Below are 27,120 nucleotides of genomic sequence, written 5' to 3' on the forward strand. Positions count from 1 at the left end.
TGCTGGGACAGTCACTTTTATTGGAACACCTTAAATAAGCCGTATATATTACTAGCAATTATCAATCATAATAAAAAACAAGAGTCTGCACGCACCAGGGCATCGTACACGTCGGCTGCGGGGAGCCCGGGGGCCACCCCAGGCAGGGACTGGGCAGCTTGGGGACGCAGCTGGGGGGGGCAAGCCCCAGCTACCATATTGCAAACAGACCTGCCCCATTGGCCACTCCACAGCCGCCATGGAGGGGGCAGGGCCTGAACCAGGAAGTGATGGGGGTGGGGTGGGGGGGTGTATTTATCCCCACTTGCCAGGGACTGGCATCCAGCCTGCTTTGTGCCCGGCGGGCCGCAGGCCCTGCCCCCCCCCCCCCCCCAGACAGGCAGGTTCCATGGGGGAGGGCATCGCGCTGTCTCCCCTGCTCAGCGCCCGGCTCACCCGTTACCCAGCCCCCTTACCCCTGTGTGTGATGGACAGAGGGGAGCCCCCAGTGCACACTGCTGCCCCCCAGGCTTGTGCTCCCATCGCCTCTGAGCACGGGGGCTGGGGAGCGGACGTGCAGGGACAAGCGACCAAGGAGGAGCCCCAGGCCCTGGAGTGACCCCCTGACTGCAGCTGCTCAGGGGTCACCCCTGCTCCTCTCCCACAGCCGCGGGCAGGGAGGGGCGGCATGGAGGGCCGGCCCAGCCCACCTCCCCCAGCGAGCCTTCCCAGAGACTCCTGGGTGGCATCGCGCCCCGCTGGTCCATCAGCGCCACACCTGTGTCTGGTCACCGGAGCCCCCAGCTTTGAGTGGGGGTGCAGAGCCCCTCTGCCCAGCCACGTCCCCATGGTGGGACATGAACCGGCACCGCTCCCCCCTCCTAGGGGAAGCGCTGGCCCCGACGGGGTCGTGCGCACGAGGCCGCCATGTTATTGCACATCAGCCCAGCACGACTCGCCCACCCCCCGTGCCCCTGCAGGGAGCCAGCCCCGCACAGAGCCGGCTGCTGGGACTGTGCCCAGCCTCTCGCTCCCTGCACGAGGTCCCCCTCCTCCCCGCTCACACTTGGCCAGCCAGGACCCGAGCCCAGGTTGTGCGTGGCCTTGGCAATGGCTGACGGTCTCACCAACACGGCGAGCGGCCCTGAGGCGACCCTAGGGGAGAAGTGGGGTCCCGGCCGGCAGGCCAGGTCCGGGGATTCCTGGGCTCCTTGCTCCGGGCCCTGCTCAGCGCAGGCCATGGGGGGAGCTGGAGCCGAGGCGGGGGGGGCTCGCCCATCTGTCCATCGCCCATCTGCCCCCCACTAGGACTGCGCCTCCGGCAGCTTGAGGCTGGGCTCGGGCGGGCGCTTGGGGTGGTGGCCCCGGTCCTGGCAGAGGAGGCTCTTGGCCTCGCAGGTGAGGTGCTGGTAGCGGGGCGGGCTGGGCGCGGGCCGAGGGCAGACGGAGGCGAAGCTGAAGCTGAAGGGGCCCAGGCAGCAGCCGGGGCAGGCCAGCACCTCGTCCTGCTCCAGCCCGGCGCTGGAGGCATGCCGGGGCAGCGTGCTCGAGTGCTCCGTCCGCTCCAAGGCCGCCGCGCGGGGGATGCTGAGCTCCGAGCAGCCGCGCTCCAGGCCGCGGCCCCAGCCGTGCGGGGTGCTCACCACCACGCTGTTGTTGTTGAGGGGCAGGCCGTTGGGGGGCCCCGGCGGCCAGGGCTGGGCGCCCGACGCCGAGGTGCTGATGAAGGTGCCGTTGGCGAGCGGCGGGGCGGGCGCCGGCTCGGGCTCGGGGCTGTCGGGGCTGCAGTCCATCTGCTCCACCGCGGGGGGGCTGGGAAGGGGCGAGCGCCCTGCCACCTCCCCCGTCGCCCCCCAGCTCTGAGCGGGGAAGGGGCTGTGAGGCTGGGGGCCCTCCCCACACGCCGGGGACTCCTGCCGCCGGCAGGTGCGGGCCAGCTCCCCCCACAGAGCCAGGCTCCCCCGGCGGGCCGGCTCGGGGGACGTGGGCAGCGAGCGGCTCTTGCCTGTCAGCACCAGGGGGGCGGAGAAGTCGCACTGCGCCTCCACCACGGGCTCGGGCGTGACGGGCGTGCCCAGCTGGTAGGGGGCGGGCGGCGGCAGGGCGAAGGACAGTGAGATGACCGACTTGCTGGGCGTGTCGAAGAGCTTGATCTTCCCGCCCTTCAGGTCCTCGCGCCGGGAGAAGGGGTTGAGGCGCAGCGGCATCTCCTTGGGGCGGGCGCCCGCGTCGGGCTCCTGGGGCGGCAGCAGGGCCGGGGACCTGGGGGGGAACATGTCCGAGCGGCTGCGGGCGAGGCGGGGGTCGGGCTGGAGGTGCGGCCAGCTCAGATCCCGCGGCGCTGGCTGCTTGGGGAGCGCGGGCTCGCTCGCTGCCTCGCCTGGCACAACACGGACAGCGGGTTAGCAGCCCCCCAGGCTGGGCCGGGCCCGCGGCCTCCAGCCCCTCCCGCCCGTTTGGAGAGCGCCTGGCTCCGTGCGCAGCCAGGGGCTCTGGGCACCGGGCGGGAGAACCCCCTGGGCACCCTGCTGCCCGGCCGTCTGCCCCGCCACAGCAGGCCTGGGTCACGCCAGCCCCCTGCCCTCCCGCCCCGCAGAGCGGGGCTGGCATTTCCGCCTGATCCCACCCCAGGGCTGTGGGGCCTCCCCATTAGTTCAGTGGGGTGAGAGACGGGTCCCCACGGGGGGGACAGCCAGCAAGCCGCCCGCGGACCCCTTTGCTGCAGCCCTCTCCAGCAAGCGCCCGGGGACAGGCTCAGCGTCCGCAGTGCCCAGCTCTGGCCACAGGGGGGCAGCACATGCCCTAAGGTCCCTTCAGCACCCGTAGTGCCCAGCCCAGTGCCAAGGGCTGCTGGGGGTGCCCGGGGGGGGGTCAGCAGGACGGACAGGCCCGGGGGAGGGGCAGTCACGGTACCGTTCGGCGTGGCCGGGGTCCCGGGCGAGGGCACGCTCTCCCCATCGCTCTGTGGGTCGGGGCCAGTGCCCCCCGCTCCCAGCTGGTGCTGCAGGATACCCTCCAGGCGCTGCGTGATCTCCACGAAGGCGGGTCGGGCCGTCGGCTCCATCTGGGTGCGGGAGTCGCCACATCACCGACGGCCACGGGCACCAACTCTCCCACCCGCCTGCCCGGCTTCACCGGGGCCCCGCCCCCGTGGGACTTGGGAGGGATTGCTGGGCAGGAGACGGGGGCAGCTTCCCCCCAGAGCAGGGGACAGCTTGCTTGTGCTGCCCCGTCCTGCACGCTGGGGGCGAGGGAGGGGAGAGCAGGCACGGATCCCAGTGGCTCTGGTGCCAGGATCCCAGTCCCATTCGGGGACAGGCTGGCCGGGGGGCAGGCCTTGGCACCAGGAATCTGAATTTCAGATGCGGGTCCCTGTTTGAGGCAATCACCCGGCTGCCTCGTCTCGGTGTCCGGGAGATGGGGGCAGGCCCAGGGACCCTGCCCAGGGGGAGGGAAGGGAAGAGAGGGACACGTACCCTGCAGCAGTGGAAGGCCAGCTGGAGGAAGGCCGCAGGGCAGTCATCCCCCACCATGTTGCAGAAAGCGGCAACGTCCAGCCCAAAATCCTGCCCGGGGAGACGAGGGGAGGTCAGCAACTGAGCCCGAATCACGGGGTCCAGGGCAGGAGGCCTGCCCCCCTCCCCAGCGCCCCTCTGCATTGAGCTCCTGCCCCAGACGGCGCCCCAGGGGGATCCCAGCCACAGGTCAGGAAGTTCCCCAAAGCCCTGCCCCGCACAGGAGCCGTCCCTGGACCCGGGGAGCAGGGCCCGTGTCTCCGGGGGAGTGCGTGGCCTCCTGCGGTGCGTCTACACTGCACTAAAGGAGCCGTGGCACAGACGCAGCTGGCCCAGCTCAGCCGACAGGGGCTGCGGGGCGACGGGGAGGGTCCCAACGCCCACGCTGCTGTCTAGCCCTGCAGCCCGAGCCAGCTGAGCCGGCTCTGGGGCAGCGCCGCGGGTTTCTCTTGCAGCGTAGAGGTGCCCGGGGGGATCGGGGCCTCGGGGCGCAGGGTCAAACCAGGACCAGGAGTACAACTCCCCTGCCACGAGGAAGGGTCGGGGGCAGCCAGTGTCTCCTGGGACGGCGCCGGAGATGGCTCAGCCCGACAGGTCACTGCAGGGGCTCGGCCTCCCTCCCAGCACCGGGGACCCGGGCCCAGGAATTGCTTGGCCTCGGCCTTGCCTCCCGCTGTAGCTGGAGGCGGCTCCAGCTCGTCCCCGGCTCCCCGGACAGGGACAATGGGCAGGCTGGTCCGTGCTCTAAATGCTGGGTCCAGTTATTAGCACGGAGCAGCACGTCCCCCTGTCACCCCACACGTACACCAGGGGCAACGCAGAGGGGAGCAGCATCTCCACCCCTGGGCAACACAGCCACAGCCCGGGCAATGGGCTGGCACCCCCAGGGTCCTTGGGGCAGGACACCCCAGCTAGAGAGACAGCGACCCTAGCATGAGGGCTGCCCAAGCATCCCCACTCAGCCCCTGCCTCAGTCACCCACAGCTTGCCGGCTTTGCAGCATGACCCAGCTGGGCGGTGGGGTCTGCACAGCTCTCGCGGCATGTGGAAGCGCTCTCTTGGGGCTTGACGCCCATCACCCTGGTATCTGAGCTGGGGCGTGGCCCATAGGGAGGAGACGCACGCCGCGTGCTGGCGCTGAGCGAGCTGGGAGCCTGCGGAACTCCCTGCCGCAGCGCAGCGTGACTGGCGGGATCACTGACCAGCGTGGGCCAGCTGCAGGGGCCTCCCCTCAGGCCATGCTCACAGCCCAGAGACGCTCAGCGTGCACAGCCCGGCTGGCCCCGCGAGGGGACAGGAGGGGGCTCCCCACGCAGCCCTGGCCAGCCAGGGGAGAGGGCGTCTCGGGGAGCAGGTCAGTCTCTCGAGACAGGAAACGCCAGGGGGTGCCGGCCACGGTGCCTCTGCCCTGTTGGCGTTGTCCGAGGGGGTCCTGGCTGCCCGCAGAGAACACAAGAGCCTGGCCCCCAGGGGCTGCTCCCCGTACAGGTCCAGGTCACACGATCCCCTTGCGCTGGCTCACAGCTAGGCGGCCCCATGAGCCGGGTGCCCCAGGGAGCCTGGCACCTGTGCTGCTGGCACATGGGGCAGAGTCAGGCTGCAGGGTTGTAGCGGGAGCCAGGCCGCATGCAGGCCTCTGCACCCCTGCCATGTGCCCCCCCGCAACGCTCCGCCTCGGCCCCCCGGCTCGCACCAACCCCAGGGCAGGCCCTCGTCCCTCCCGGCACCAGGTGGCCCAGCCGAGCGTTACCTCGGTGCGGGGCAGGTAGTCCGGATCCGCGGGGACCCGCGCGATGGTCTCACACAGGATGATGCCGTAGGCAAAGACGTCAGCCTGCGGAGAGGAGCGGGAGGTGGAGGGTTTGGCAGAGGCGCTGAGGGGAACCCGACTGCCCTTCCGCTGGGCACGCATGAGCCAGGACATCCTCACGGCGCCCGCTGGGGCCACGGCCCCGCCGTACAGCACGGCACATCACGGCTTCCGCAGCCCCGGCCTCTCCCAGTGCGGCGGGGGGAGGGGGTGCTGGCTGTGGGGGGCTCCCGGCTACTCCAGCCTGGCCTCTCCCAGCAGGGTGTGTGTCGGAGGTGTGGTGGGTTGGCCAGGGGAGTGACAGGTTCAGGATGCCCTCCAGGAAACGCTGGAAGGACAGTGTCAGTGACCACTGTGATGAAGCGGGACTGTTCTTAATGTTTCTTCTGAATAGTGTGGGGGTGCCTCAGTTTCCCCTAGGCAGTTCTTAAGTATCTAGGGGGTGGGATAAGGGGATGTAATTGTTGCAGAGCAAAGGGCCAGGGTACATAAATGGCCGACACTCTGTCTCCTGGCCACTGATAGCCTGGGCCCGTCCCCCCTGCAAGGTGAGAGCTAAAGGGTTGGAGAACAAAGGAATCCGGTGACCTCCTGGCCCAGGAAAGGAACAAAGCCCAGAGGAGGAGGGGCTGGAGGGAGTTTCAGTTTGGGGGCTGGCCGGGACATGGAGTGAAGGGCAGATGTGGTTGTCTGGCTCACTGCCCCCCAAAATGGACCCGGCTGAGGGGTCCTGGTCTCTGCACCTACAAGCTCTGTGTTAGACCATGTTCCTGTCGTCTAATAAACCTTCTGTTTTACTGGCTGGCTGAGAGTCACGTCTGACTGCGGAGTTGGGGGGCAGGACCCTCTGGCTTCCCCAGGACCCCGCCTGGGCGGACTCGCTGGGGGGAAGCGCACGGAGGGACAGAGGAGGCTGAATGCTCCGAGGTCAGACCCAGGGAGGTGGAGCCGGGTGAGCTGTGTGTCCTGCAGACAGGCTGCTCACAGAAAGGCGACTGCCCCAGAGTCCTGCCTGGCTTCGTGGGGAGCAGTTCCAGAGCATCGCCCAGGGAATCTGTGACACCCACACAGCCCCCTCGCCCTGCCATCCCCCAGCACCCTCCATGTCCCACCACCCCCCATGCCCTCTGCACCTTGCCCCCACATTTCCCCCCTACCCTGCTGGCCCCCTCACCCTCCCCATGCCCTGCCGCCCCCAGCACCTCCCATGCCCCCCGCACCCTGTCAGCCCCCCCATGCCCTGCTGCCTCCCAGCACCTTCCCCCCCGCTGACCCCCAGGAGCCACCATCACACACACATCCCCCCGCTCCACTGTGGCCCTGCTGGCTGCCAGGCCGGCACTGCCCCTGGAAATGGCCGAGCCCAGGCGTGGCAAAGGCAAGCAGCCCCTGGTCCCGCCAGCCTGGCCGTGCCCGGTGCCCAGCGCAGCGAGGGGAAGGCCCCAGGCGCAGGCAGCGAGTTACCTTCTCGTTGTACAGCTCCCCACGCAGCACCTCCGGGGCCATCCAGTACGGCGAGCCCACCACGGCCAGCGGCTCCTTCTGAGCGTCCTCGCTGGTGGGGCAGAGCCGCGGGGTTAGCCCCGGGCCCCGGCCCTGCCGGGCAACCCCGAGCCCCCACGGTCTCCTCCCCGACCCAGGGAAAGCCCAGCTCCCCTGCGTCCCCTGCCCAGCTGGGGCAACCCCCAGTTCTCCCCCCAGGTCTCCTCCCCCAGCCGGGCAAGCCCCAGCCCCACCGGGTCGCTGCCCACAGCCCCCCCGCCCCCGGGTCTCCTCCCCGGGGTCCCTGCTCACAGCCGGGGCAGCCCCCAGCACCCAGGTCCCCTCCCCAAGCCAGGCAACTCCCGGTCCCCCTGGGTCCCCGCCCCAAGCCAGGGTCAGCTTGCAGCGCTTCAAATCCCTTCCCCGAGCCCTCCCCATCCCCCCTCCAGCCAGGGGCAACCCACACCACCCAAACGACCCCCCGATTTCCCTCCCCCAGCTGGCTCTGATCCCCAGGAGGGGGTGGGTGCCGCCCTGCCTTGGGGGTGGGAAGGGTCCAGAGGGGACTGCTGGCCCCTCTGCCTAGGCCTGCCCCGCTCCGGGGTGGGGGAGCTCCCCACGCACCTGTAGGTGGGAATCTTCTCTGCCAGGCCGAAGTCGCCCACCACGGCCGTGTAGCCGTTGTCCTCGCTCTTCACCAGGCAGTTCTGAGAGCCAGAGGAGAGGAGACGTCACGCCGCCTGCCCCGCCTGGCACCTGCCCCATGACACACTGCCCCCTACAGGCAATCGAGAGGGTCGCGGGCAGGGGCATTCCCACCCTGCTGTCCCGGGGGAGGGCAGCGAGAATCCGAGGGAGCGCAGGGGGTCCAGCTCAGCCCTCTCTGCGTGTGTGATGAAGTTGGGGATGTTTGTAGCGTTCTACACGAATAGCGTGTGCGCGCCTCAGTTTCCCTGTGTGCTGCATGTTTAAGAATGTGGCGGGAAAGGGGTTGTTGTTGTAAAGGACCAGGTGTGACCTCTCCAAGCAGCTGGGACCCCCAGACAACGGCCTGGAGATGGGGAACCCCAACAACTGCTGCCCTGGTGACTAAGAGGCCCACCCCCGCTTGGCAGTCAGCCGGTTCTGGCCAGTGGGAAGACACCGGGCTGCGGAGAGAGGACCCAGGAGACCTGACCAGCTGGTCCAGCCAGAAGGGAACAAAGGATAGACGAGAGCAGAGGAGACCAGGCAGCCTGTTTACCTGGGACTGAAGACAAAGGACAGGGGAGGAGCTGTTGGGGACGGGTGATATCAGATGCCCAGCTGGAGGGGGGGCGTCTCTGGGCTGGGAGGGGACAGCAGCCAGAGCCCACCTGGATGTGGGACGGCCCTAGATGTGCTGGGCTGAGGGAAGCCAGGCCTGAGGCCGGAGAGTTTCCTGTGCTGGGTTCAGACTTTCAATAAACCCTCCTGTGTTATGCTGGCTGAGAGTCGCTCTGGTCTAGAGATCAGGGGGATTATTCCCTCTGGCCGTGGAGGCCCCGGGGGCCCAGAGCGAGGGGACTCCCCGAGGGGGCCCATGGCAGAGACAGGCGGGCTAAGGCTCAGAGCGGTGCGGCTCCAGGAGGCAGAGGGGCTGGACCCCCGAGAGCAAGCGGACCCCCGCGAAGAGCAGTCGCACTGAGGGGGTCCCCCCAGGGACTGTACGGGGCCGGGACAACGTGCCCTTCACACCGTCCCGTCAGGGAAGCCCCCAGGCGGCAGAGCGAGGCTTGGGCTCAGCACCCTGCCAGCCCCGGCTCGTCCCGGGGCCCCCGCGGCTTCCACGGGGCCGGGCAATGGAGGGGCTGTTTCCTCCGGGACCCTGCGCCGTGGGCGAGCGAGCGAGGGCTCCGGGGGGCCGGGGAGCGCAGGGGAGGGGCTGGCAGCTGGGGGGGAGCGCGGGGGAGGGCACTGCCCACCTTGGAGGTGAGGTCGCGGTGGAAGATGCCCTTGGAGTGCAGGTAGCGCAGGCCGCAGGCGATGTCCAGGGCCAGCCGGATGCGCACGGCCCAGGAGAGCGGCACCGGGCTGTCCAGCAGCTGCTCCAGGTTCCCGCCGTTGATGTACTGCCAGGGAGAGGGGACGGGCAGCGTGCCGTCAGCCCCCCGCACCCCCACGGGGCCCGTTCCCCTGCCTTGCCCTGCCCTGTCGCCTCCCCCAGCCACCCTGCCCTGCCCTCCTCCCCCATGGGGCCCGTCACCCGTCCTCCTGCCCTGCCCACCTCCCCACCGCCTCCCCCAGCCACCCTGCCCTCTCCGCCTCCTCCATGGGGCCCGTCACCCGTCCTCCTGCCCTGCCCTGCCCTGCCCGCCTCCCGCATGGGGCCCGTCCCCCCGTCCTCCTGCCCTGCCCTGTCCACCTCCCCACCGCTTCCCCCAGCCACCCTGCCCTCTCCGCCTCCTCCATGGGGCCCGTCACCCGTCCTCCTGCCCTGCCCTGCCCTGCCCGCCTCCCCCATGGGGCCCATCCCCCTCGTCCTCCTGCCCTGCCCTGCCCGCCTCCCCCATGGGGCCCGTCACCCGTCCTCCTGCCCTGCCCACCTCCCCACCGCCTCCCCCAGCCACCCTGCCCTCTCCGCCTCCTCCATGGGGCCCGTCACCCGTCCTCCTGCCCTGCCCTGCCCTGCCCGCCTCCCCCATGGGGCCCGTCCCCCCGTCCTCCTGCCCTGCCCTGTCCACCTCCCCACCGCTTCCCCCAGCCACCCTGCCCTGCCCGCCTCCCCCATGGGGCCCATCCCCCTCGTCCTCCTGCCCTGCCCTGCCCGCCTCCCCACCACCTCCCCCATGCCCGCCTCCCCACCACCTCCCCCAGCCACCCTGCCCTGCCCGCCTCCCCCATGGGGCCCGTCCCCCCGTCCTCCTGCCCTGCCCACCTCCCCACCGCCTCCCCCAGCCACCCTGCCCTCTCCGCCTCCTCCATGGGGCCCGTCACCCGTCCTCCTGCCCTGCCCTGCCCTGCCCGCCTCCCGCATGGGGCCCGTCCCCCCGTCCTCCTGCCCTGCCCTGTCCACCTCCCCACCGCTTCCCCCAGCCACCCTGCCCTGCCCGCCTCCCCCATGGGGCCCATCCCCCTCGTCCTCCTGCCCTGCCCTGCCCGCCTCCCCCATGGGGCCCGTCACCCGTCCTCCTGCCCTGCCCACCTCCCCACCGCCTCCCCCAGCCACCCTGCCCTCTCCGCCTCCTCCATGGGGCCCGTCTCCCCGTCCTCCTGCCCTGCCCGCCTCCCCCATGGGGCCCGTCCCCCCGTCCTCCTGCCCTGCCCACCTCCCCACCGCCTCCCCCAGCCACCCTGCCCTCTCCGCCTCCTCCATGGGGTCCGTCTCCCCGTCCTCCTGCCCTGCCCTGCCCGCCTCCCCACCACCTCCCCCATGCCCGCCTCCCCACCACCTCCCCCAGCCACCCTGCCCTGCCCGCCTCCCCCATGGGGCCCGTCCCCCCGTCCTCCTGCCCTGCCCACCTCCCCACCGCCTCCCCCAGCCACCCTGCCCTCTCCGCCTCCTCCATGGGGCCCGTCACCCGTCCTCCTGCCCTGCCCTGCCCGCCTCCCCCATGGGGCCCGTCCCCCCGTCCTCCTGCCCTGCCCTGTCCACCTCCCCACCGCCTCCCCCAGCCACCCTGCCCTCTCCGCCTCCTCCATGGGGCCCGTCTCCCCGTCCTCCTGCCCTGCCCTGCCCGCCTCCCCACCACCTCCCCCAGCCACCCTGCCCTGCCCGCCTCCCCCATGGGGCCCATCCCCCTCGTCCTCCTGCCCTGCCCACCTCCCCACCGCCTCCCCCAACCACCCTGCCCTGTCCACCTCCTCCATGGGGCCCATCCCCCTCGTCCTCCTGCCCTGCCCTGCCCTGCCCGCCTCCCCCATGGGGCCCGTCCCCCCGTCCTCCTGCCCTGCCCTGCCCGCCTCCCCCATGGGGCCCGTCTCCCCGTCCTCCTGCCCTGCCCACCTCCCCACCGCCTCCCCCAACCACCCTGCCCTCTCCGCCTCCTCCATGGGGCCCGTCTCCCCGTCCTGCTGCCCTGCCCTGCCCGCCTCCCCACCACCTCCCCCAGCCACCCTGCCCTGCCCGCCTCCCCCATGGGGCCCGTCCCCCCGTCCTCCTGCCCTGCCCACCTCCCCACCGCCTCCCCCAGCCACCCTGCCCTCTCCGCCTCCTCCATGGGGCCCGTCACCCGTCCTCCTGCCCTGCCCTGCCCGCCTCCCCCATGGGGCCCGTCCCCCCATCCTCCTGCCCTGCCCTGTCCACCTCCCCACCGCCTCCCCCAGCCACCCTGCCCTCTCCGCCTCCTCCATGGGGCCCGTCTCCCCGTCCTCCTGCCCTGCCCTGCCCGCCTCCCCACCACCTCCCCCAGCCACCCTGCCCTGCCCGCCTCCCCCATGGGGCCCATCCCCCTCGTCCTCCTGCCCTGCCCTGCCCGCCTCCCCCATGGGGCCCGTCCCCCCGTCCTCCTGCCCTGCCCGCCTCCCCCATGGGGCCCGGCCCCCGATCACAGAATCATAGACTATCAGGGTTGGAAGGGACCTCAGGAAGTATCTAGTCCAAGCCTCTGCTCAAAGCAGGACCAATCCCCAATTAAATCCGATCCTCCTGCCCTGCCCTGCCCGCCTCCCCCATGGGGCCCATCCCCCCAGCCACCCTGCCCTGCCCTGCCCACCTCCCCCATCGAGCCCATTCCCACTGCCACCCTGCCCTGCCCACCTCCTCCATGGGGCCCGTCCCACCTCCCATCTTGCCTTGCTTGCCTCTCCACCGCCTCCCCCTGCCACCCTGCCCTGCCCACCTCCCCCATGGGGCCCGTCCCACCCTCCATCTTGCCTTGCCCTGCCTGCCTGCCAGCTCAGTGCCCACCAGCCCCAGCCCATGTGCCCCTGCCAGGGCAGGCACAGCTTCATGGGCCCCTGTGCAGCATCCCTAGGACCCCCTGGGCGACCCCCTCTTACCTCCGTGAGCGCGTGCAGCTGCCCCTGGTGCACACAGACCCCCATGAACCTGAGACACAGAGGGGGGCGGGTTAGACCAGCAGCGCCAGGGACCTGCCCCCTGGACGGGCCAGAGCCACTCGTAGAGAAGAGAGAGAATCCACGAGGCGGAGAAGGGACCGGCTCCCTCCGCCCAGCACATGCCAATCCGGGGCAGGGACCTCACCCCCCAGCCCGAGCTGGCTTCCCCTTGCCCTGGGCGGACGCACACGGGCAGAGCCAGGGCCTCCACGAGGGCCACAGAGCCAGGCTCAGCAGCCAGGCCGGGCCAGGAGGGGCCACGCTCGGCTGGGAGCAGGGCTCGCAGAAGCCAGCTGCTCCTCTCCGCAGAGCAGGGCAAGGGCCGCCCGGGTGGCAGGGGGCGACGGGGGGGTCACTGCGGGCCCCTCACCTGAGGATGTTGGGGTGCGAGAGGCGGTTCATGAGCTGCACCTCCCGCAGCATGTTCCCCCGGTTGCTCATCAGCTTGTTCATCTTCAGCACCATGATCTGGCCGGACTGGCGGTGCCGTACCTGGGGGGAGCGGAGAACGAGGAGTAATGGTCTCAAGTTGCAGTGGGGGAGGTCTAGGTTGGATATTAGGAAACACTATTTCACTGGGAGGGTGGTGAAGCACTGGAATGGGTTCCCTAGGGAGGTGGTGGAATCTCCATCCTTAGAGGTTTTTAAGGTCAGGCTTGACAAAGCCCTGGCTGGGATGATTTAATTGGGGATTGGTCCTGCTTTAAGCAGGGGATTGGACTAAATGACCTCCTGAGCTCTCTTCCAACCCTGATCTTCTATAATTCTAGGGGTGGGACACAGCATGGCCTAGCGGGCAGAGCACAGGACTGGAAGCCAGGACGCCGAGTGCTGAGATGGACCTGCTGGGTCCCACCCTGCCAGGAGCCTCAGTTTCCCCATGTGAAGTGGAGAGGAAGGTCTGCAAAAACACTGCGGATGGCTGGCTCTGGGCACGTCAGTGCCGTTGTATTAACAAGGCCCCTTAGCAGAGGACTGAACAGCCCCTGGAGCCCGGCAAGGCTCTCGGGGGCGAGGGGAGGAGCCGGGAGCTCAGCACTCTGCAACTGACCAGAACCACTTTCCCAAAGCGCAGCGTCGGCCCCGAGCCTGCAGGCTCAGCACCAGGCCCTGGCGGACCCGGGAGCCCTGCCTGGGTGAGCAGCCGGCCGCAGGGAGCGGGGGCTCGGCGCCCAGCCCTGGCAGCTGTAGCAGGGCGGTATATTTAGCCTGCTCTGAGCGGAGGCCACCACGTGATCCGCGTTACTGGGGCTGCTCCAGGGAATCCCAGAGGGGCGGTGGCTGCCGGGGTCCGTCCTCCCAGCACACACGGAGCCCCCGTCTCTCGCACACAGACCCCGCCACACGCACACACGGCAGACACGCACACGGAGCCCCCGCCACACGCACACACGGCTGACACGCACGCACACACGGCTGACACGCACACGGAGCCCCCGTCTCTCGCACACAGACCCCGCCACACGCACACACGGCTGGCACGCATGGACATGGAGCCCCCGCCACACGCACACACGGCTGACACGCACACACACGGAGCCCCTGCCACACGCACACACGGCTGACACGCACACGGACACGGAGCCCCCGCCACACGCACACACGGCTGACACGCACACATGGCTGACACGCGCACGGACACAGACCCCGCCACACGCACACACGGCTGACACGCGCACGCACACGAAGCCCCGCCACACGCACACATGGCTGACACGCGCACGGACACAGACCCCGCCACACGCACACATGGCTGACACGCACGGACATGGAGCCCCCGCCACACGCACACACGGCTGACACATGCATGCACACACGGCGCCCCCACCGCATGCACACAGACCCCATCACACACACACAGCTGACACACGCACGCACACGGAGCCCCCGCCACACGCACACGGAGCCCCTGCCACACGCACACACGGCTGACACGCACACGCACACGGAACCCCCCGCCACACGCACACACGGCTGACACACGCACGCACACGGAGCCCCGCCACACGCACACACGGCTGACACACGCACGCACACGGAGCCCCCACAGGCTCAGAGTCTTCCCCGGGGGTTCCAATTCCCTAGGGGGGTCCCTGGGCTCTGGGGGTGCTGGGAAGAACCGGGGGCCTCGCCCCATTTCCGGAGAGCAGTGCAGAGCACCCCCCAGCCCAGCTGCCCACCGGGCGGGGCCCTGCGGTGGGGCCCAGCCGCTGAGGGAGGAGCCCCAGCCCCCAGGGAGCCGCAGCAGGCTCAGGCATTCCTCAGGGCTGCTGTCAGCTCCCCACGTTTGCCCTTTTTAGTCAATGCAGCTCTGAGTCCCTGTGGCTGTGCCAGGCCCCGGCCCGCCCCCAGCCAGGCCTGCCCCCCCCGCGAGGGGCTCTGCTGGGCTCTAGGCAGAGTCTGCCTCCCCCAGTCAGTACCGGCAGGGCGTGGGAGCTGTCTGGGGGGCAGATGTAGACAGGCCCTGAGCAGTTCCCAGGGCAGAGGCAGGAGGGGAGCAGGCCCCTCGCAGCACAAGGCCGTCCGCCTCCCTTGCTGTCCTGAGCAGTTGGGCAGTGTTGCTGTGCACTGTTAAGAGAGCTGCCAAGCCTGCCCCAGAGGTGGCTGCATGCCAGTCCTGGGCAGGGGTGCCCCACATACCGTGTGTGCAGCACTTTGGCTGAATGGGGCCAAGGAAATGATAGTTACACTGTGAACCTGCCTCCTTCTGCTGCCTGCCCCCTCCCTCAGCACAGGACCCGAGGGCGTCATCCTGTGGGGGGTGCCCCATCCCACAGGGACCTGCGCAGATGCCTGTGCCCCCCTCCTGCCCCCCAGTGCAGAGCGGGGCACGTGGTGATCCCGGCACAGCCTCCACCACGGGGCGAGAGCCATGCAGGTACCGGATACTGCAGCTGGCAGGCCAGCCAAGGTTGGGGAGCGGGGGCCAGGGGGTTCTGGGGGGAGCCTGCCTCAAACCCAGCCCCTTCTCTGGGCTGGAGAGTGAGGGGTCACACAGAGCCCCCTGCCCCCACCGGGCGCTCCCCCGCACACACAGCACACAGGAGACGTAGCCAGGAGGCGCCATGCTCGGCCCGGGGGCACTGTGCCCGGGCGTTGCCGTGCCTTGCCCAGGAGGCGCTGGGCCCAGCCAGACTAAGTGCCCCTTCCCTACAGATGTCCGTGGCCATGCTCGTGGTGCACGGGGCCTAGGGTAGACGCACCCTCCCCATGGTACCCTGTGCTCGTTCCCACGGCTTTGGGGGGCTGGGGGGGGCAGATTCAGGCTACAGCCAGAGCACCCCCCAGGCTGGCGCCCCGTGTCCCAAGGCCGGGTGTCTCCCCTGGGCCCCCAATGGCCTCGCCTGCGCCTGCCTCTCCATTCGGCCCTCCCCCAGGCCCTGCATTATTCAGCAGCCCCTCGGCCTGGGCGCTCGCGTTTCACCGGCGTCGCCTTCCCAGCCAGCTCCCCGCACCTGTGCCACCGAGGGGCCCGGGCGCTAAGGGCAGCTCCCTGCTTAGCACCCACTCTCCTCCGGAGCCACCTGGCCCAAGAGCAGCGACCAGACAGAGACCCAGGCCTGGCCACTCCCAGGGGCACCCTGGGGCACCCTGATTCCTGATACCCCCCTCCCCAGCCAGAGTACCCAGGGCAATCGTGATCCCTGACCACCCCATCTCGCCCCCGCGCACCCCGGCTCCCCTGCCGGAAGCACCCGTCAAGCAGCGGGCGCTCTCTCCCCACCCAGCACTCCCCGCAGAGGGGGCTCCCGGGGCTCCCGCAGGGAGGGCACGAGCAGAGCTGCCCCGGCACACAAGCGCCAGCTAAGCCCATCGGCGCGAGAGGCAGGAGCAGGTTCTGCTGCTACCCCCCAGCAGAGGGCGCACAGGGCGCGGCAGCTCTCCCAGGCCCAGTCAGCACCGGGCCCCATTGCGCTGGGAGCTGCACGCACTCGCTCGCACAAACACGTATGTACACACGCTCGCACAAACCTGTGTGCACACGCACGCCCGCGCCCTGGCCTGCTGTTCACAGCAGTGCGCTCTGGGGGAGTGCGGGCCCCTCCCCATCGGGCAGGGGACTGGGATGCACACCCAGGTGCCAGGCCTGCGAGAGCCCAGCTCCCAAGCAGGGGATGTCCCAGCCCCCCTGCACCCCGCCAGGAGCAGCAAGGCCCCCGTCGTGCGCAGCCAGCCCAGGTCCCAGCAGGGGAGCGGGGGCTGTGCAGACGGGCCCAGGCGCCCCAATGCCCAGGGGACCCCAGCAGCCGGGGCAGGGAGCAGGACCCCACATGGGTCGGGAAGGGCCCAGGGACAAGTGGGCAGCCTCCTGCCATGGGGGAGGGGTGAGCTCCTTCGGCTCTGCTGGCCGGGAAGCCCCCCGTCCTCATTCCCTCTAATAAGCCTCCTCCCATGGTAATTTGCCAGGACAGATGGAGACTAATGCGGCCTTATCCCCTTGTACAGGGGCAGGGAGGGGGAAGGGAGGCTCCCAAGTGCTGCAGGACTGGGGGAAGGTGAGGGCCAGCACATGGCAGGGCCCCCCAGGAGGAGCTGTCTGAAAAGGCGGGGGGCAGACAAGACACTCCCCTTGCACTGCGGGCAGGTCCTCCGGGATCCCTGCATATCTCTGGGCCCTGCCCACCCAAGGCAGCAGGACAGAGCAGGGTAGGGTGACCAGATGTCCTGATTTTATAGGGACAGTCCCGATTTTGGGGTCTTTTTCTGATATAGGCTCCTATTACCCCCCACCCCCATCAGGATTTTTCACACTTGCTGTCTGGTCACCCTACAGCAGGCGTGTGGGGCTATCTCCAAGGGGTCAGCTAGCTGGGCACAGACCCCTCCCTGGCCCAATTTCTTCCCATGGACCGGCCCAGTCCTGCCCCATCTCCTGCCAAGGACACTGCACCCCCCCCACTGCACCCCCCCTAAACCTTCCCAAACACTCCCCTCCACACCCTGGGGAACAGGCACCGAGAGATCCCAGCTCTGTGCCCCCCTGCCACTCCTCCCATGTCACTGGATCCCGTAACAGGATCCCACAGTGTGGAGGGGGGGGGGCAGGGCACACGGCTGCCATGCTCTGCTGGCCAGGAGCCAGCCTGGGTAGCACAGGCAGGCAGGAGAGCGCCCGAATTCCCACTGATTGGGCAGGGGGCTGCCATGGGACAGACAGAGCCTGCACCCCACACCCCACTCCGCTACCAGAGGGCTGGGCAAACCCAGCACCCCAGAGCCAAGGCACCCCCAGCTGGCTGAGAGCAGGTTCACCCTGCCTCCTGGGCCCTCTCCCCAACCGTCTCCCTGCAGAGCACACCCCAATGCAGCCCTCCTTATAAGCCAATATTTAAGAAATAATTCACTGCCTGCCAACTGATCATAAATCCCCCCCCGTGATCTGGTGATCCTCATGGAACACCGGCCGAATCTTAAACCCCTTAAAAATACCAGTATGAGCGCCTGGGAAGGGGAGGTGGGAATTAAAGTTCAACTTATAAACACCACAGAAATACCAAACCACTGGGGAACAGGGGTTAAAATAAGGAGTCCCTATGAAAATACCACCCGACACTCCAGCTACCCACAGTGACCCTATCAATAAAATCAGCCAGTTAAAACAGGAACAATATGAACAGTTCTTGTGGGATCCTGCCCAATACCCCGTAGTAAACTGACCCTATGGTTCCCAAACACATGCACCAAAACCTAAACCAAAAACTATACGTTCAAAAAAGGCACCCCAATTAACATAGACACACCAGAGTTGTTTGTAACTCAAAGTGATCCAGTAAAAGTCTTGTTAAATCCACTATTAATAAACATAAAAATTGGTATACATTAAACTCAGCTAAACATGTCTAAATTGGAACCCAAATAAAAACACATCCACACCCCAATGGCCGGGCAAGACAAAATGTAGTAAACGCCACAGCAAAGAAAGTTAAATTTAAAGCAAAAATTACAAATACTGTAACCCTAACGGTAACTAAAACAAGTTACGTTTCTTGTCACACCTGCAAACTAGTCTCATTCGCAAGCAGGCAAATACTACTAGGAATTTGGTACAAAGAGGCCTAAACCCCTAAAAGCCACATAAGACCCCTCTGGCGGTGGCTAACCAGCACCTCTCAGCTGCGAGAGAAACAAACCATGAAATTAGGAAGTAAAACTGCCTTGGGCATAGAAGGTACCAAAATGGGACAGCGACGGCCCGTGCCCTGCCCAGCCCCAGGAAGCAGGGCCCGCTGGGCTCCCCGCAGACCCCCTGCGACAGCTCCCCCAGCATGGAGAGGTACCAGCTTGGCCCCCATACGACGCGCCCCCCCAGGGCATTGTTCCCTGGCCCCTCCCTCTGCTAGGACCTCCACCATGGCAACCCCCAGGAGAAGGCTCCCCAGGCACCCTGTGAACACACTGAGCCGAGGCAGCTCCTGCCCCTCCCCCTCCCTCACTAAAACGTGGGAGACCCCCCCAGGACCCCATGTCGAGCGCCTCTTCCCAGCTGGCTGCCTGAGAGGCTGCCAAACCCTACCTTGGGGAGACCAGCTCCCCCCCACATCCTGCTCCCCCCCCGGTACCCAGCGACCAGCCGGGCCCCCCAGAAACCCCTCTCCATGCAGCTCCCGCACGCCTAGCACATCACTACTGTTCCCTGCCCCAGCGCCCCCAGCATGACCCCCCCAGCCCGCGGGCACCCTGGGCCAGTGGTGAAGGGGTTAAGCGGTGTACGTGCAGCCAGCCTCCCACACACGGCAGTCGGCGGCTGGCGCCCTGCTCGGCTGTGCCGGGAGCGTGGGGCGTGGCCGCAGCGCCCCCCAGCCCAGGCTCAGCTCCAGGGAGCAGCCAGGGATCGGGTGCCCCTAGCGGGGCTGCCTGACCCCCATTCCCTGCACCTGCCCACTGGCATCGGGGCACCTCCTCTGTCTGGCACCCCAGCTCAGTTACAGCTCCAGCTGGGCCCCACACCCGCTAGGCCCCCAAACCCCTGCTACCCAGGACCATGGGGGCACCTCACCCGTCAGGGCCCACCTCAGCATGGCCCCCAGAGAGAGGAAACCCCAGGGCCATCGCTGGGTCCTGCAACTCCAGCTCCCTCCCCACACTTCCCCACTGGGAGGTGCTGTGGCCGTGTGCAGAGACAAGGCTCCCCCAGCTGCATGCTCACTCCCCAGTGGGCAACATCAGGGAACAGGCAGCCCCGGCCAGGCACGACCAGGGTCTAATGCACCGTCAGCCCCGGGACAGCCTTCAGCAGGGGCAGCCCCGCGAGATGGGAGCCGCGGGCAGAGCCCTTGTAGGCAGGCTGCCTGATCCCTTGCAGCCCACAGCGCGGGTGGCGGGGAGGGGACGGGGGGGCAGAGATAAGCTACGCCACCCGCCCTCGCCTCCCCATGCGGTGGCACCATGCCCTGGAATCCCGGCACATTCCCCAGAGCTGAGCTCTGCCGGCAAGCACATGCGGCCCTGCTCTGGGTGACGGGCAGGCAGCCTGGTCCTGCCCACCACCCACAGGGCTGGATGGGCCCTTCTGCTCCTCCCTACGTGACACCCGCCTGGCACCCAGTGCCCCCGGCCTGGCACCCCGCGACTCCCCCCACCCCCACAGCACTGGCTGCCCGCTCTAGTTCATCCAGCACTTGGACGCCAGCACCGGGCCCCCGGCACACGCTAGCTCCAAGATCCATCCCCTGCCACGCCACCCGGGCAGCAGGGAGCTGAGCTGCCCTAGCAGCAGACATTAGAAATGATTAACGAGAACGTTAATGAGAGCGAGCAGACGGCCCATGAGCCGCAGCCTGGCCCCCCCTTCCCCAGGGATCAGTCCCCTTCTCCCCAGCAGAGCCCAGCAAGGTGCCATCCCAGCAGGGCTTAACTGCCTAGGCACAAGCCTGGGGGCCATGCTCTACCTCCCCCTCTGCACCCGGGGCCTGTCCCTGCCTCAACCCCCTCCTCCTGCAAGACGGGACAGTCCTGCCCCCGGGGGCGCGGGGAGACCTGCTCCAACAGCCGGTGACTGGACAGCAGGCAGATTCCAGGGAACCTGCCCACTCGCCATGGATGGACACAGAGCGCACTCGGGCGCAGGGTGGCAGGTCTCTGGGGGCCTGGCTCTACGCCCCAGCTGGGAGGCGCACCGGAGTCGCCCGGGTCCAAGTCCTGCTTCGAGCAGGGGGTTGGACTAGATGACCTTCTGGGGTCCCTTCCAACCCTGATGATTCTATGATTCTATGATTCAAGTGTCGCACCCACGGGCCAGGCGGATCCGGCCTGCTAGGATGGAGCCCGAGTGCGGGATCCCCGTCAGCAGCCTGTGGCTCCCCTGCCAGCCTTCTTTGCTCACAAGTCTCCATGCCTGGGCTCAGCACTGCCTTGGGCCCTTCGGTGCTGCGGGCACCTTGCCCTCCCATCCCCATGGTTACCAGCCGCTTGCCATGCTCCAGGTTAGCCTCTCTGGGCTCTGGCATTCAGCACCTCCTCTGGGCACGGCCAGGCTCTGGGGAACTGGAACTCCTGCAGCTGCACTGTGCCCCCCGGCCCTCACTGGGTCCCAGAGCATGAGCCATGGGGTTCTGCAACATGGCAGGTAGCTGTTAGCTGCAATATGGACACACGCCCCAGCATGCATTCCTGACCCTAACGGCCAGGGATCCTTATGTGCTTAGGCATGGGGGCCAGTCTGCCCCTCAGGCTCTAGGCATGTTCCCAACATGGGCTAAAACCCATCCAGGTTCAGACACGATGCGAAGGCAGCAATTAGAAATAAAAAGGCAATATCTAACAAATGGAACTAAGAGGAACAGAACGGGAATGGGAGCAAGCAGATTGCAACTGATATAAATGAGAAGTTATGCAGAATGGAAAATTGATAAGGGAAGCTGAAGAAATCAGGGAAAATATCCATGGCTGGCTGGGCCAAGGACAATAAAAAGGAGGGTTTTTTTAAGGTATGTCAGGAATAAAAGAAACCCTAGCAATGGCAGAGGCCCATTATTAGATGGAGATGGCAAAGTTTTTCACAATGACACAGAAAATGAAGAAGCATTCAAAAATATCTCTGTTCTGTATTTGGAAAGAAGCAGGATGATGTACTCATATCACACAAGAATGAAGTACTACCCAGTCCAGTAGGAACTGAGGATGATGTTAGACAACATCTACTAGGGATAAACATTTTTAAATCAGCGGTCTTGGTAACTTGCACCCAAGAGTCCTAAAAGAGTTGGCCTGCTGATGATAAATGTTTAATAAATCCCAGAATACTGGGGAAAATTCGGAACACTGGAGAAGTGCTAATGTTGCATCAATATTCAAAAAGCTCAAGCAGGATGACCCGGGTAACAATAGGCTGGTTAGCCTGACATAAATCCCAGACAAAATAATGGAAAAACTGATATGGGATTCAAGTGACAAAGAATGGAAAGACAGGAAAACAGGTTTTATGGAAAACAGGTCTTGTCAACCATATCTGATTTCATCCTTTGATGAGATTCCAAGTTAACGAAGGATGGAACAGACTGTTGGAAGGTGTGTGACATTCTGGTTAAAAACGAGCAGTGTACACTATCAATAAGGCACATGCTAAATAGCTTAAGGACTGGCTAACTGACGGATCTCAAGAAGCGGTCACTGATGTGGAATCACTGAACGGGGGTGTTTCTAGTGGGGTTCTGCTGGGATTGGTACTATGCCTGACACTAGTCACTGTAAGAGGTGGCCTGGCCAAGTGGCTAGAATACTGGAATAGTGCACTGGGCTGGGTCTCAGAAGAGCTGGGTTCTAGCCTGAGCTTGGCCACTGGCCTGCTGTGTGACCTGGGACAAGTCGCTTCCCTGCCCAGTGCCTCGATTTCTCCACCTGTAAAACTGGAGACTGATCCTGCCCTCCTTTGTGCAGAGCTACTGAGGAAAAGGCCAGGGATTATTACTGTCATCAGCAATCTGGGGAGATCTGTGGAGAGCAGCCAGACGGGCGGGGCAGCAAGTAATGAGGACAGGGTGACACTCGCTAAGCTGGGCCCATTCAAACAACATGGGGTTCAAAACAGCCAAACGCAAACAGCGACTCGAAAAAGGATCCGGGGCCCACAGTGGACGAGGAAGAGAACAAACGCTTCCAGCGCGATGCTCTGCTGCAAAGGGCTAAGGGTATGAGCAGGAGCGGGGGGATTTTACCTCCGTACACAGCGCTGCTGAGACGGATGCTGGATCCTGCGTCCAGCTCTGGCGGCCATAGTATTAAAAAGACGTTGAACACTTGGAGAGGTGCAGAGAAGAGACACACAAATTATTTTCCACTGCATGCAGCCGATGAAGTGAGCTGTAGCTCATGAAAGCTTGTGCTCAGACAAATTGGTTAGTCTCTAAGGTACCACAAGGACTCCTCGCTGCTGTTACAAATTATTCCAGCACTCGTGAAAACGACGAGTGAGAGACAAAGGGCTGGAAGCTGAGGCCAAAGAAATGCACATTAGAAACAAGACCCAAATGCGTGCCAGGGAGGTGGTTCCCGCTGGCACAGACGGCCAGGGACTCCCCGGCTCGGGTTGCCGATCCACGCCGGAGCCCTTCTGGAGGGGGCTTTGGTCCAACCAGGGACTGGGCTCAGCACAGGGGTAACAGGTGAGATTCCCCAGCTGTACTAAGCCAGGACCCCCGTGGTATGGAACGACACCTCCCCACCACACACTCAACGCCGACCGGCCGTCCTTCCCCCGCCGCTGACACCCGAACCCCCGGCCCTTCCCCCGCCGCTGCCACCCTAACCCCCTGCCCTTCCCCCAACGCTGCCACCCGAACCCCCGGCCCTTCCCCCGCCGCTGCCACCCGAACCCCTGCCCCTCCCCCGCTGCTGACACCCTAACCCCCTGCCCTCCCCCCAACGCTGCCACCCGAACCCCCGGCCCTTCCCCCGCCGCTGCCACCCGAACCCCTGCCCCTCCCCCAACGCTGACACCCGAACCCCCTGACCCTCCCCCGCCGCTGCCACCCGAACCCCTGTCCCTTCCCCCAACGCTGCCACCCGAACCCCCGGCCCTTCCCCCGCCGCTGCCACCCGAACCCCTGCCCCTCCCCCGCCGCTGCCACCCTAACCCCGTCCCTCCCCCCAACACTGCCACCCTAACCCCCTGCCCTTCCCCCCAACGCTGCCACCCGAACCCCTGTCCCTCCTCCGCCGCTGACACCCTAACCCCCTGACCCTCCCCCGCCGCTGCCACCTGAACCCCCATCCCTTCCCCGGCCGCTGCCACCTGAACCCCTGGCCCTTCCCCCGCCGCTGCCCACCCCCACCTGCCCCTCCCCCGCCGCTGCCCACCCTAACCCCCTGCCCATCCCCCGCCGCTGTCACCCTAACCCCCTGTCCCTTCCCCCAACGCTGCCACCCGAACCCACATCCCTTCCCCCGCCGCTGCCACCCGAACCCCCTGCCCCTCCCCCGCCGCTGCCACCCGAACCCCTGGCCCTTCCCCCAACGCTGCCACCCGAACCCCCGGCCCTTCCCCCAACGCTGCCACCCTAACCCCCTGTCCCTTCCCCCAACGCTGTCACCCGAACCCCCTGCCCCTCCCCCTCACTGACACCCTAACCCTTGTCCCTTTCCCCGCCGCTGACACCCTAACCCCCTGCCCCTCCCCCGCCGCTGCCACCTGAATCCCCATCCCTTCCCCCGCCGCTGCCACCCAAACCCCTGGCCCTTCCCCCGCCGCTGCCCACCCCCACCTGCCCCTCCCCCGCCACAGCCACCCTAACCCCCTGCCCATCCCCCGCCGCTGCCACCCTAACCCCCTGCCCCTCCCCCACCGCTGCCACCCTAACCCCCTGCCCCTCCCCCACCGCTGCCACCCTAACCACCGGCCCTTCCCCCGCCACCTGAACCCCCATCCCTTCCCCCACCGCTGCCACCCTAACCCCCTGCCCTTCCCCCGCCGCTGCCACCCTAACCCCTGCCCCTCCCCCGCCGCTGCCACCCGAACCCCCGGCCCTTCCCCCGCTGCTGCCCACCCCCAACTGCGCCCTTCCCCCGCCGCTGCCACCCGAACCCCCGGCCCTTCCCCCGCTGCTGCCCACCCCCAACTGCGCCCTTCCCCCGCCGCTGCCACCCGAACCCCCGGCAGGGGGCGCAGGGCACGTGTATCCCACCAGCTGGGGGCGCGGATCCCGCCGGCTGGCAGGAGAGTCGTTATTAGATGGAGCCGTATTCCTGAGCAGCCAACCGCCCGCCTGGCTGTGTTGAATGCCACCCTTAGCCTGCCTGGGCCAGCCTCTCGCAGGGACGGCCAGTGTCACCAAGGCAGCAGCTGCTCCCCACGGCAGCCAGCCCTCCTGCGGGGCCCTGGGGCGGGGAAAGGACGCCAGACCCAGATCCCTGCCAACCGGCCCCAGGTGCCAAGGCCACAGCAGGAGGCCGGGGCAGGGGGACCTTCAGGGGGCTCTTCCAGGCATGGAGCTAGCGAGCTCCCTGGGACCCAGGCTGACCCCGCGCCCCACCGGAGAGCTGCAAACGGGGGCTGGAGCTCGCGCTGTCATGCTGGGCAGCACCCACAAGCACCCTGGGGAGCCCCTCTCAGCTCTGCTCCCCCCTGAAAGGACCCCAGGGATGAAGCCGCATGGGGCCAGGCATGGGGGGGAGGGTGTTACGACCCGTGGGCGCCTCGAACACCTCGTGCCATACGCTGCCAAACCGTCTCGGGCAGCCGGGCAGGCTCACACTCGCAGGCTCCTCTGCGGAGGGAGGGGCAGAGAAGGAGCCTCCCGCCCCCAGCGGCCCCTCCCCACCCCGCACCAGGACAGCTGCTGTGAAAACGAGCAGGGCCCTGTGGCCGTGAGACAGGCTGTGCGGAGAGCCCAGGCCAGACCCTGCCGCTCCCCCCTCCAGAAACCCCGCGGCGGGCACGACCCTGGCCCCATGGCCCCTGGCGAGATGGGCCGCCCCTGCGGCCCACGAACCCCGCCGCGGGCACGACCCCGGCCCCACGGGCCACGACCCCCGCGGCGGGCACGACCCTGGCCCCACGGCCCCTGGCCTGATAAGCTCTGGAACCACAGGGGCAGGGCCCGACTCCCTGCAGCCCACGGCACAGACACACCACCACAGCCAGCATCAGGGCCCCTCTGCTGGGCTGCGATTCGATAATCAAACTGCTTCCCCAAGCCCCAGCCATCACGCGGGACGGCGATGCCAGCTGCCCCCCGGCACCCTGGGCACTAGCCTTCCCCTGTACCCCCGGCAGGCAGAGCGCCCTGCCCGCGACTGGCCCCGCCACCGCGCTCAACAGTGGGTGGGACCCAGGTCATCGATGGGCCCAGCACCCCCATCCCATTCTGCCCAACGCCACCTGGGCCCACAGCTGCACCCCGCTAAGCTGCCGTACTGAGGTGCAAAGACGTCGCTCTTCCCTGACCTGCCCCACAGAATTACAAGGGACCCCCTGTCCCCCACTCGGCCCCATTGGCTCCGCTCACACCCAGAGCTTCCTGGCTTGGCTTCCCACTGTCCCTACAGCTGTAAACAGCCTGGACACGCCCCACACCCTGCGACACACAATCCTGTGCTCCGGCCCCAGCTGCCAGCCCTCTGCCCTGGGAGCCCAGGGCAGGGGCCCCCACAGCTCAGCCACTGCAGCCCCCTCCCCTGCGGCTGGGCAGACACACACACTGCCCCTCTGCCCTGGGAGTCCCGACACCCCCACACAGCCACGGACACACACTGCTCCTCTGCCCTGGGAGTCCTGACACCCCCACACACACTCAGGAGCTCAGCAAGGGAGGGGTTCTGAAGCACCCGAGACCCAAGGGGACGGGACACCCCAGCTAACAAAGCCCCCTCCTCGTGCCCAGGCCCTGTGGTGCCTAAGAGCCCAGGGCCCAGCAAAGAGCGTGTGGTGTCTGGCGCGTCCCAGAGCCCCGAGGTGAGGTTGCTCTGGGTTTGCAGAGGGGAAGCACTGCCCACAGCAGAGCCGCCTGACCCAGGTCCCCGCGCCAGGGACCCTGGGCTCCCAGGTTTGGGTGGGGGAGGGGAAAGCCACTGTCCTGGAGACGAGGTGCGGGGTTCAGGGTTCCCCGGCCACGCCGACCAGCCTTGCTGAACTCCATACCTGGCCAAATGCCAGGGCCAAGGCCTGAAGACCAGAGGCCAGCAGGAGCCTGGGGGAAGCTGTGCCAGGGACCTGGGAGAGGGAGTGGGGTGTCCCCACAATAGCCCAATGGCCGGCGCTCCCTGGCACCCAGCCCCCATGGCTGGTGCCCACTGGTACCCACCCTCCTATCTTCTAGCCCCTGGCCCACAGCCCAGCCCACGCGCCCATGGCCCAGAGGAACTGGAGGAACGGCTCTGACAGGTTGCTGAGCCGGCCCTCTCCACCCCCAGCCAGAGGCCTTGAGCCGGGGCATAGGACAAGGAAGAGGCAACTGCCACAAGGCAACCATGGTCCCTGTCCCTTGTGCGGTCCCCACACTGCCCAGTTTCCCACCCCTCCAAGGCACCATCCCCATGGAGCCCTCCCATCCCCATGCACCTGCCCCACCCCTTTGAAGCGCCAGTCTCCTCAGAACCCTGCGCAAACGACCATCCCCATGGCACCCAACCCTTACCCCTCTGAGGTGCCCAACCCATGCACCTGCCCTGTCCCTGAAGTGCCCATCCCATCCCATGCTGCCCATCCTCACATGTCCATCCTGCCCTGCCCATCCGCAGGTGCCCGTCCCTGTCCCGCACTGCCCGTCCCCAGGTGCCCGTCTCCGTCCCGCCCTGCCCGTCCCCAGGTGTCCGTCTCCGTCCCGCACTGCCCGTCCCCAGGTGCCCGTCCCCGTCCCGCACTGCCCGTCCCCAGGTGCCCGTCTCCGTCCTGCCCTGCCCGTCCCCAGGTGCCCGTCTCCGTCCCGCACTGCCCGTCCCCGTACCTTGAAGACCTCGGAGAAGAAGCCGGCTCCGATCTTCTCGCAGTAGAAGTCGTCGATGCGGGCCAGGGTGGAGACAGCGCTGCGCAGGGCCCGGTACGAGGAGGGCCGGAGGCGCCCACAGCCCTGCCAGGCGGCCAGAGGCTCCCCGTCACCCTCGTCCAGCCGGTCCACCCGCAGGGAGAGCCCGGGCCGCCGGCTCAGCTTCTCCCAGTCCATGTCGGGCGCGCTGAGCACCCCCAGAGCCATTCACATAGTGCTCGGCTCGGCCCCCTGCCTGGGCACAGCTCCCCTCGCCCCCAGCTGGGAGCCCAGTGTCCTGCCCGGGCGGGGGCACAGACAGGCGCAGGGCCTGGGGGCCTTCAGGGGCCCCAGGACCAGAGGGGATCCAGGGGAGTTGGGCACCAGGGGCAGGGGAGGGGGCAGCCCCTGGGGAGGG

The 27,120-nt window shown here is 67.4% G+C and overlaps 1 protein-coding gene across 1 annotated transcript; it reads right to left on the reverse strand.

The window, feature by feature from the left end:
- TESK1 (testis associated actin remodelling kinase 1) lies at positions 1-27,120 on the reverse strand. Its single transcript, XM_084628193.1, has 10 exons — positions 26,685-27,120; positions 12,176-12,297; positions 11,746-11,794; positions 8,730-8,876; positions 7,411-7,493; positions 6,769-6,859; positions 5,245-5,328; positions 3,456-3,545; positions 2,893-3,043; positions 1-2,359 (listed from the first exon to the last, which is right to left on the reverse strand). The coding sequence occupies exons 1-10, from the start codon at positions 26,928-26,930 to the stop codon at positions 1,284-1,286; spliced, it is 2,139 nt and encodes a 712-aa protein (XP_084484319.1). The 5' UTR covers positions 26,931-27,120; the 3' UTR covers positions 1-1,283.

Source organism: Lepidochelys olivacea (genome assembly GCF_965140295.1).
Source record: "Lepidochelys olivacea isolate rLepOli2 genome assembly, chromosome: 5".
NCBI classification, from domain to species: domain Eukaryota; kingdom Metazoa; phylum Chordata; order Testudines; family Cheloniidae; genus Lepidochelys; species Lepidochelys olivacea.

Bases quoted from the DNA above. Each gene is read 5' to 3' on its own strand.
- TESK1 (XM_084628193.1), bottom strand. From the start codon at position 26,930: ATGGCTCTGGGGGTGCTCAGCGCGCCCGACATGGACTGGGAGAAGCTG. The intron at 3,546-5,244 runs GTAACGCTCGGC...CTCCCCGGGCAG, and splicing joins ACTACCTGCCCCGCACCGAG to GATTTTGGGCTGGACGTTGC. The intron at 2,360-2,892 runs GTACCGTGACTG...GTGTTGTGCCAG, and splicing joins GACCCCGGCCACGCCGAACG to GCGAGGCAGCGAGCGAGCCC.